General features: G+C 37.1%; 2 protein-coding genes across 2 annotated transcripts in view; one reads left to right on the top strand and one right to left on the bottom strand.

The window, feature by feature from the left end:
* Positions 1 to 355: 355 nt before the first annotated feature.
* LOC116167283 overlaps positions 356 to 11,070 on the top strand; it is a 38,238-nt gene continuing 27,523 nt past the window's right edge. Inside the window, exons 1-2 of the mRNA XM_031482609.1 lie at positions 356 to 1,405; positions 7,908 to 8,032. Of these exons, the coding sequence (XP_031338469.1) occupies positions 400 to 1,405; positions 7,908 to 8,032 (1,131 nt within the window). The 5' untranslated portion in view covers positions 356 to 399. The remainder of the gene's footprint in view (positions 1,406 to 7,907; positions 8,033 to 11,070) is intronic.
* LOC116167285 lies at positions 4,452 to 5,872 on the bottom strand. The gene is made up of 2 exons (XM_031482612.1): positions 5,603 to 5,872; positions 4,452 to 5,549 (listed from the first exon to the last, which is right to left on the bottom strand). Exons 1-2 carry the CDS (start codon positions 5,777 to 5,779, stop codon positions 5,199 to 5,201), a joined length of 528 nt encoding a protein of 175 aa, XP_031338472.1. The 5' UTR covers positions 5,780 to 5,872; the 3' UTR covers positions 4,452 to 5,198.

Genomic DNA, 11,070 nt, shown 5'->3' with positions numbered 1-11,070 from the left:
ATAATTTGCATCTAAATCGGCTGTCATCAGTGTCAGACAGTTACGATGAGAGCGCCATTCATTAGGATATTAGCAACTAAATCGAGGTAGGCAATGAATATTACATTACTAACCTCGAATCGAATATTACTAACCTCGAGAATCTACTTTCCTCCCTCCTGGAAAAATAAGTGTTGTAAAATACAACTTCCTTAACCTTCAAAATGACAATTATGAGACTGATTACAATATGATCGTGAATAAAGGTTTATTTTTTACCCTATAACCCATGTACAAGGTTAATTACACCATACGCTTCCGTAACCAAGAAATAATTCTCCCAATTAATGCATTTCTCGTTTTATTTTCAGATGCCAGGGTATTATAATCCTTCAATGAAGATTTGACATGTAGATCAGGATGCTTCACAGAAGCTCATCATCACGCCGTCGTCGGACTTCGCGTAGCGCGGCACCATCGTCGCAAAACAGAGGTTCCCGATCTGCGGGGACGAGTCCCGGGCGACGCGCAAGCATAGCCGTTTCACCTGTGGATAGTGAAAGTGCTTCGCGAAGTATATTAGGAGCAGATCTAAATCGTAGTCCTCGACCAAGTATTGTTCCTGACATATCACTGGATAACCATGATTGTGGAGAAGACGGGCCCATTGGAAGGAGCCCGAGGCATAGTTTAGTTCCAGATTCGGCCTTAAGTCCGAGGAATAGTCTAGTTCCGGATGCCGCAGTATTAAGGATGCAAAGGCACAGTTTAGTACCGGGTGAAAATTATTCCAGAAGTCCCCGTAATAGTCTCATTCCGGAAGCAGCGTTTAGTCCGCGGAACAGCCTTGTGCCCGATACCTTTAATAGAAGTCCTAGAAATAGTTTAGTGCCTGAAAGTGTAAATAATAAAAGAAACAGTTTAGTGCCAGAAGTAAGTCGAAGTCCTAGACATAGTCTCGTTCCTGACAATAATATAGGCAGCTCTAGATTAAGTTTGGCGCCTGATTTCAATAGAAGTCCAAGAAATAGTTTAATTCCCGATACGAATAGAAGTCCTCGACCAAGTTTAACGCCTTCAGACTCTCAAATTTGGAACGCGAAAGTTAGTCCAAGTGAAGAACTGCGAAGTCCTCGTCACAGCATTATACCTGATGGAAATCGTAGCCCTCGAGGAAGTATAGCACCCGAAAGTATATTTTTGAAGAATAGCCCTAGGGGAAGTATATGTAGTGAGTACCAAGGTGATCGAAGTCCACGGGGGAGCATAGGTGGAGAGACTAATCACAATCGAAGTCCGCGTGGGAGCATCGCACGAAATTTAACGGCAGATTCCAATGATGCGGGACGAAGTCCTCGAGGCAGCTTAACGTTAACCTTTCAAGAGCCTTTAGTAACAGAAAGGCGAGCCAGTGCAGATAATGCTGGTAAGTATCATTCCGTTCAAATTTATCACAGAATTACGTTTCGAAAGTAAACACTTTGAAAAGTGCTTGAAATTGCGAAAGCGTTCCACGTTCATTGTGCTAATTAGTTTATGAAATATGTTGAAGCGCGTATTAATTAAAAGTCCCTTCCAAACTATAATAGAAATCTTCGCAAACTTTTATTTACACCGAAAAATAATTTTATTCGTGGAGAATTCGTTATTTTGTGGAGAATGCGAACGCTGTACTGTTTAAAATGCGGATGGAAAGTAAATTAAAAAACTGACGAGGGTTTCCTTACAGCTGGGGAAATTAAAGTATTGCATTACGTTTAGTAGCAACATTTTCACCCCAGCGTCCCCAGCTACGTTTACTTTTATTCGTGCGACGAGTGATACGTAATATAACTAATTATATCGTTTTTATTTATTACCTTGCGTATACAAGTATCATCAAGGTCTTTGTAATATGAGATCCTGTAAACGCCTCCGCACGTATAACACAATTTTTATTAACAGTGGAACTCATCACTAGGAATCCATGGAGAAGTGCCTCTTTCACTTAACATTTCCAAAAAGTTGCGTGTTAGGACAGGTGTTCAAATGAACCTTCACTTATACATTTAATACAACCCCTACCGAGACCCCTACACACTCGGCACTATAAAGCTATGTTGTCAGGCTAACAATATTGTTAAGGAATGTGATTGGATAATTTTGAAAATAATGATGTCATTATTTTCAAAACCATCCAATCATATGCCTTAACAAACATTGTTAGCCTCACAACATAGTTAAGTATGCTTTATAAGTTTATTCATAAAATTATTTCCAATAAATTCCCACCGTATCTGTACGAAAAAATTCAATTTAGACATAATTTACATAATCTTAATACTAGATCAAAGTACCTTATATCAATTCCTAAGCAACAAACTGTCCTTTATCAAAGGTCTTTTAGCTACAATGCACCAAAAATCTACAACTCCCTTTGCTGTCATTTACACTCATGTTCCCAAAAACGCTTCAGAGAAAACCTTAAACTAATACTTCTAGAGCAGCAACAAACGCATTTGAGATAATATGTTTTATTTTATTTTTATGTTCAATTTCGGTATTATGAGTTTTATTCTGTTTTAAAAAATACTATCACTGTCATTTTTTTTTCTATATTCGGATAAGTACATTCGCTGGGTTCCATCTTGAATAATTATTTGCCATAATCTGACTTATCACAATAAATTATTAATAGGGTTAAGTGGCAGAACAGATTGTAGTTTGCACTACACATCTGAACTTCGCCCTTTTGGAATAACGTAATAAATTTAGTTTAATATTCACTAGAATTATGTATTGTTTCTTTTGTACGTTATCCAATAAATGACTATTATTATTTATTATTATATGTAGATAATTAAAAAAAAAAGCTTTATAATACCGGCGAACTATGTATTTTGTCGCAGCCGGACATTAGGGCGCCGCCGAAAGGGCGCGGCCTTGGGCGCGGCCATCAGGGTGCGAGACATAAAGGTGCGAGGACAACAGGGCGCTGAACATAAGGGCGCGGGACATAAGGGCGCGAGGACATAATGAGCGTGGGATAGAGATTCTCTAAAAAATATATTGTAGTTAGTTTGTGTTGAGATGATATATCAAAAGTCCTTTTATATCATTTTTGGCGCATTTTTAAGAATTAAAAAAAATTATCAAAGTCCTCGTGTGAGATCGAAGGGACCTCAGCGCATTTTTGTGTGGCAGATCAGTATTCTATTAGCCACTTTCGACTCAACCATCAATAACAGATCTTGTCGCAGGCTACTACATTCACTAACCGTTTCCCACTTTCCGCGTGCACCCGCCATTCGCTTTTAAAGTTAAAATCGTGTCGGGGGCTACCACATTCCCTTTGACGGTAGCCACTTCCGACGTCCCGTCCACCCACCCGCAATTCGCTTCTATTGGCGACACGAGAAAGAGAGACAGCGATTCGAGATTTACGAAACGTTAAACCGCGTGACAAAATTCGCAACGGAAGGTAAAAGGCGCCCGAAGTTGACTACTTCTCGAAGACGCGCGCGCGCGCCTCGCAAAAGGTCGTTAATTTCGCCCCTAGGACAAAAAACAAAATTCCGCCACGCAGGAGTTGTGCGCGTTTACAACATCTTTCCCACGACACCAATTTGAAAAGAATCGCACCAAAACTGTAGTAGAAGATAGGAAAAAACTGAAAAACTTTCACGTTAGTATACTACGCTCGAGAATGACGCCTAGATGTCGCCAACCGCACATTATGTAGCCATGTCCCTAAGGTTGACAAATTTCACGGCCTTGTAGATACACGTACACCCGTTGCCTTTCTACAAGAGTTCTTCTACGCGCCCACATTTGCAGCCAGCCAGCCAGCCAGCTAGCCAAAGTGAGATTAAAAGCTACTTTTTACAAATAAATTTGCAAAAATATGCTAAAAAAGTGGAACTAGTTTTATCCTTCATGGTACTCTAATGAAAGGTCTCCACGAAAGGAACCGTTTTTTACCAATTACATCCCTTCTTTCTGCCCTCTTATCAAAGTACGGGCTAGTGGGCGAGGGGGGGGGGGAGTGGAACTAGTTTTATCCTTCATGGTACTCTCATGAAAGGTCTCTACGAAAGGAACTAATTTCTACCAACGATAGCCCTGAGTGAGATAATTTTTGTGTTACAAACGTATATTAGAAAGCGCTACAATCTCACAGTGATTCAAATATCCCCACTAGCAAGGGTTGAAGTTGAATTATTATGCATCCCCCTTGGTAAGGGTGCAGGGTAGGGGGATTTATACCACGATAAGTTCAAGATGTTTTCTCATACAATTCTTAATTATAGAGATAAAGTATAAAATCTACATACAAATTTTAGAATTCTTAAAAATATAAGCAACTCTGACTCTATATCGTTTTTAATAAACATTTCACAAAAAAGTAGTGTTTATCAAAGTTGTGTAGAATTTTATGTCTTACTAACATATAATAGCACATTTTATATCTGTGATACGCGGGCATAAAGTACCACTTTATGCCCTAGGGCATTAAGTATCACCATAGTAACTCATTTATACTTAATGACAAAACAGAAACGTCAATTATTAAATGTCAATACCTATTAACTGTCACAAGTGCGAGCCGTAGGGCTCTCCGTGCGAAAGATTCCTTACAGATAAAATACATGTCACTTCTTAAAGAAAAACGCAACAATGGAACAAACTTTATTAACATTTCATAAATACGTCCTGAAAAATAGCAGTATTTATTTTTTTTCATTAATATTAAAGGTGCAATTACTGAAAGATCCCGAAAAGATAGCATTGCCACCGTTTAAACTTACTGGTGAATTAGTATTTGCCAGATGATTTGACGCTGTACTAATATTTAGCGATTCTCCCGCAATTAGCTTAGCTGCCTTGTTCTTGCTTGTTAAACTGTCTTCAATATACCCTTCTACTACAGTTGTACTCTTCCATCCCCCATGTCTCTTTAGTGTAGTCATGCTAGCACCGGCATCCGCGAGTAACGTAGCAGAAGTTCTACGCATGCAATGACCCGTATAACTTTCAGGATTCTTTAAGCCTAAGTAACTTGCAATTGTAGAGGGGATTTTCCCAAACGTGTTCTTCCCAACAGGTTGAGCAATGCAAAGCCCTTTCCTGTAGCCTAAAAACAACCGCTTCAAGTTGCAGTGCTGCGGACGCAGTGCTAAATACTTTTTTACGGTTTGGATGGCTTCCATTTCCGTCTCATTAATAATGGAAAATATTCGCTACTTATCAGTTTTTGTTTGAGGAATTGTAACCACAATAACTTCACCTCTATCTTCTACATCACTAATAAGCATGTCGCATAGTTCTTGCCTTCTGCATCCGCCGTAGATCCCAAATATTAGTGCCACTTTCACTAATAAATATTCGTGGTTAGGTGCTTGCCGCAAAAACTTTAAAATATCCTCGCGCGTTAATACGCTTGATTTCTTGGACACGTGACCTTTGGAGACGTTTTTTAAAAATTGCGTCAATTTTGCATAATTTCCAATATTAACATTTTTGTTCAAAAGCAGCGTTTTTTTAATCATAGAAAATTTAGTCCATAAAGACGTTGGTTGAAACACTTCAGACTATAACACACAGCCATTAAACAAATCAAAAGAAATGAAAATACTAAACTCACCAATTCCTGAAAGTGCGCTAAGAGTACTACTTCATTAATAATTCCTGTACCGTTGTTGGCTAACCATTTAACAAACTTTGAGTATTCCAGATTATATAAACTTTTAGACTTATGTGGAATTAATTGGTCCGCTGCAAGATTGGCCTTATTTTGAATACTTTCTGGAACTTCATCCATGATGAATTGAGTAAACGTTTGACGTTTGGATGGTTTCAATAGTAACTATAGTTTCAATCACATTAACAAATTCGAACCACTCATACTTGATCAAACATAATGAATTGTTTTGTAAACGAATATTTACTTTGACGAAAGAAACTATTTTGTAAGACATAAAATTTTGTATGTACCACGGGCATAAACTGATGATTATACTCTCGGGCGACTAAAAAGCTCTCGGGCCTATCGGCCCTCGAGCTTTTTAACTCATCGCCCTCGAGGATATAAACATCAGCTTTATGCCCTTAATACATAAATAACTATTATAGTCTACAATTTCTTATATTTTTTTTGTAAAGTGAACCTATAGAAAGATATGATTGAAAAACTAAAAAACCTACCAAATTTCTTTGGTTTTAAAGGTGACACGGGGAAAGTACAAGGGGTGGGAGGTTGAAAACTTGGATTCTTAACCACTAATTAATTAACCGAACACTGTCACAAAATAGCGTCTTATTGAGGTGGTTGGAGAAAAAAAACACCTTTACGTCTATCGCGAATTACTCCAAAGGTGATTTGGGAATTTTTCTTATTCTTTTATTTTAAAGTGGAGGCGACTCACTTGACACTTAGAACCTTTCGTGCTTGAATCCGGATATCTCTCCCTCGGCCTTAGCCGAGTATTTAATTAACCCACCAGAATAATCTGAATCCTCCATAGGAATATTTCCGAGAAAAGGGTGTAAACACTTGAACCCTCTCTTGAACCACTCAAATATCATGAGCTCAAAATTTGTATTACTGTAAAAAAGGCACAATAAGGTCAAACTGAAATATTGCAATTGCGGTACTTGAACTTCACATATTATGATCGCCAGGGGAGAATGTCGGTCACAGAACACCTGATGCCGGTCTAAAATCATATGTTTTTCATATTAAACCATATGATTGTAGACCGGCATCAAGTGTTCTGTAAACGGTATTCTCTCCTGGCGAGCATATCTCAACTGTGCCATTTATAATCGGCTGCACACATCTACTTAAACTCAATCAACTTGGTTCTACGCCACACCATCGCTTCAGAAAAAATACACCTGAGCGTTTCTTTTGATGTTCAGCTCCCCCCACCCCGATACCCCATTGTTTCGCAGTCTTAGTTAACATTATTGCATGCTTTGTTGTCTCTATTCATTTATGATAATGCTTGCTCCTTTAAAAGAACTCCATAGGGGTTGTTGTTGAGATTCATTATGTTAAATAATCACCAAACTATATACATAATTGCTATTGCAATTGCGCCAATTGTATATTCTGAATCTTATCTTAGTCAATAACAGACAAATACTACGGGTCGTTTATGATTCTTCGATTAGACATTGCTTTAGCCTACATCGGTCTTACGAGATCGCTAACGGATCTAATCTAAACAGAATTGACATTAATACAAAAGGGCATGCGTGCTAATTAGTAGTCGGCCGTGTTCTCACCAGAGCAATATCATTAGTTATCATTAAATGGAGGGCCTACATCTACAACTTAAGTCCATTGCGTTATTTTGATACGACCGACACAGGCAATATACGGGAACATATGATTTTTTTTAGGTACTATTTTTCAAGCCGCGTCATTGAAACCGAAATAAACTTGTATGGCTAAATAAGATACTTTAGAGTTTAGAGGAATGCAGCATTACAATAGAAAGTTATGTTTATGTTTATGTATACATATATTGAAATCAACCAGCATTATTTTAATTAATTTTGCTTTCAATTAAGTAATCTGATTATTATAACTGTGACGTTTTAGTGCTTTGTTGCAGGATGGAAATTACTTACATGTATTATATAGAACCGTACATTTTATAAATCACAAAAGCAAAATTCGTTAATTTTTAAAAGCTATCTCATTTGAAGCACAAGTTTAGTTCTTGTCACTTCATAATTAAATTTTGAAAGCAATATGCAGAACTAAAACTTTTACCTATGAAATATTTCATCAGACACACATTAATCCAATTATAAATGGGAATATTAGTTAAAAGAGTATATTATGAACAACGTATAAACTCCCGAAACTCCAAACTAACTGGAACAATTTCAATTATATCTATTTCAATCATTAACGACCTCAATTTAATTTCTTATAGGATCACGAGGACGGATCACATCACCCTATCGATCTGCATCTAGAGGCGTAATCAACCAGGGCTATAACCACGCCGGTGGTCTCTCAGATGGAGGGTCACGACGTGCAAGCAGCTCTGTAAGTCAGGTAAGAGTGCCTCGAAAAGCTTTTCAGCTACATACTCTCTTGAAAAAGTTTTACGCTTATAAGCACCGCGTCGCCGCTTTTTTTATTACTGCAGGCTTAAATTGCTATTGCACGAAAATATTTTATTAAGCACAATCATGTATTACCATACGAAAAGCAAGTCTTCACTTATACATATTTGAAAAATGAGTTATCTCCTAAAAATGAATTTATAGCATCTCAGCGTACAGTACATTTGCAGCACGTTAGTAACATTAGGGTCGTTATTGATTTTATAGCACTTCCTCCATAAAATTCTTTCTTAGTCACTGAAAAACGCTTAACCTGCAGATAAAAGTGCACTGCGATCGTAGAGTTATTTTCAAAGCAATCATTGTAAGTTGTAACCGCCTGCCTTTTTTTTACGATTAAACCCTTTTGAATAAAAGAATTTAATAAGTAGTGCCAACTCCGAACATAACTGTTTACTTCATTATATATCCCATCCCATTGAACACGGCCGAAAAATGAACCATTGTCTACATAGAGCACATCCAATTTCGGGTTATTGCATTCGTATCTGAAACAAAGTGACCACAACGCGTTCATTTTTTCAACCAGTATCATGTTTAGCTTTGCAATCGGGCACCAATGCTAATTTGATTTGTTAGATTCAAAAGTATTCTTGCATTTCGTTAAAATGTTAGTGGAAATTCTGAAGGAAATCTTTTGACTGCAGGTATACGTATGCAGTATAACTCAACCAATTACGGGTTCTTGAAGCACAAACCGTTTTCATTTTATTGAATCTTACAATTTCCAAGAAATTTCTATAGGGAAGTAAATTAAAAACCCGCTTATATCTCCAAAGTAAATATATTTTCGTTGCGACATAACCATACGAAACACATTTTCATCGAGGGTTCTTGTTCACCTACGCATTTTTCTTTCGGAGTATCAATATAAACTTGTAAATATATGGGGATTTCATTTCAAAACGAATTACCTACTTTATTTGAAACGTTGATAAAAAAATTTACAAAAACCAGGGATTTAGACAGCGAGAGCACTTATTACTCATGCACCGGCATGTTAGTCTCATTTACCTTTTTATGTCTTACAATTTTCTTTACAAAAATAATATATAATCGAATTTTTATACTGTGTTCTAAAATAATTAAAAAATGCTATCAAAATTAAGCGAATTTTACTATTCCGTTTTCTCAACGCTTTACATGCGAATATCCCGAGAACGAAGTGTCCAAAGGTATCTCGATGAAAATTGTTCCACGAGCAACATATTTTGCTTAATGATATTGGAGCACCAACAATCTGTACCGTTTTCTTATAAAGAAAGATTACCAATTTAATAATGTGGTTGGTTTTAAAATGAATAAATAATTTAATTTAATGTCCGTAATTATCAAAGGGGGAACCAAGTAACACCAATGAAAAATGAAATAGAAACATTCGTTAAGACGTTTTTACTTTTATTAGAAATAATACTTCCGAAAATCCTCCAAAGTCGGAGGGCATAGATTTAATGTGAAAGATACCTCCGTTAAACCCCATTAGAGAATAAACAGATTATGCAACTATCAACATCAGGGGGCAAAAATGTCAACAGAAATTTTATTTCACGAACTGACGACGATAAAAAAGAAACATTTCAAACACACATAAAAAGCTCGTTTAAACTTTTTTAATCGTTACGTTGGAAACATTCTCGAGAAACGTAAACAAATGGTTAAATTAAATTTGTCTTATCGCTGGAAAAGATACTTTCAATAATTTCTCGGAATTCCAGATTCGTATCTAAAAGCTGCAAAGCTCTATAAAATCATGTGTACCTACCCTAAGGCACTATAAACATTCCATACAAGCTGGATTAGAAATGTTGCAAGCGATAAATTGTTGTTCACGCAATGCTTTTGGAGATATTTCACTCAAATTATCCTTCTATAAATTAATAACCTAGCCACTTTGCCTAAATATATCAGCATTTGGCGCTAGCTCGCGTGGTTGTCGATACTCTAATAAAGCAATTATCTTTCGGACTCCAAGATCTAAACTCATCAGACCCAGCGGCATTTGTTGTCAAAACTAGTGCAACCTTGAATAATGCGGTGGAAAATTTTCACTACCGCCATGCAGGTTTTTGAGAGTACAGTTTGAGGAATTATAGGCTAACACATGCAGTTAATCATCACCCTTTAAATTTTGCGCAATGTAAGAGGAGACCCGTTTCACACCCACCAAATTACAAACACCGGGACGTTTAAAAATGGCATGTCACATTAACATGTGTACATTACAAAGCAGCATGCTATTAATATTGACGATCTTGAGTTCTGCGCATCCGCCAATTACAAAAAGTCATTTGAACTCAACTTGGGGGTGTCTCAGATATACCTAATATTATTAAAGGCCTCCCACCTGCGGGTACGCTCTGTCAATTTACCAAATAGGTAGGTCTATTTACCTGAATACATTTAGCGAAGTGTTAAATAGGTGTGTTAGACTGAGCTATGTAAGGAAATAGGAATACCTGAACTTGAAATCGCGCATCCCTAATTATATCAGAGCTCTTAAACGACCAATTCAGCATTACCATCTTATGGTGCCTCTTAAATACAAGTACTAATTATTTACACTGTTTCCCCTTAAATAACAGCTTGCTTCTCCATTGACAAAGTACGCTCCCTCATGTTATCCTGCTCTTTATAAGTATTGTTATCCAAGATGAAAACCGTTTTTGGTAGCGCTGCGTTCCGTCTATATTCTCGCTGAATGTGAAAAAAGCTTCCCCACAAACAACTTTCAAATGAACAGCTCTTTACCTTTCAGCTGATATCTGTTAGCTTTACCCGTTAGCTGTTACCATAAACAGGTAGCTCATAAACACAACGCTTCACCTGTTAGCTGTTATCTGTTACCCCGTAGCTGTTAGCTGATACCTGTTAGCTGTTACCCGTTAGCTTCGACAAAAACGTGTAAGTTTCTATAAAAAAGTGGAAGTTGCTAGAAAAAAGTGAAAATGTCCAAAGAAAGCTGAAAAT

This window comes from Photinus pyralis, unplaced genomic scaffold, assembly GCF_008802855.1.
Source record: "Photinus pyralis isolate 1611_PpyrPB1 unplaced genomic scaffold, Ppyr1.3 Ppyr1.4_LG3b, whole genome shotgun sequence".
Classification (NCBI taxonomy): Eukaryota; Metazoa; Arthropoda; class Insecta; order Coleoptera; family Lampyridae; genus Photinus; species Photinus pyralis.
Note: the sequence above shows the minus strand (reverse complement) of the source record. Positions and strands in the feature narration are given on the sequence as shown.

Bases quoted from the DNA above. Each gene is read 5' to 3' on its own strand.
- LOC116167285 (XM_031482612.1), bottom strand. From the start codon at position 5,779: ATGGATGAAGTTCCAGAAAGTATTCAAAATAAGGCCAATCTTGCAGCG. The intron at 5,550-5,602 runs GTGAGTTTAGTA...TGTGTGTTATAG, and splicing joins TAGCGCACTTTCAGGAATTG to TCTGAAGTGTTTCAACCAAC.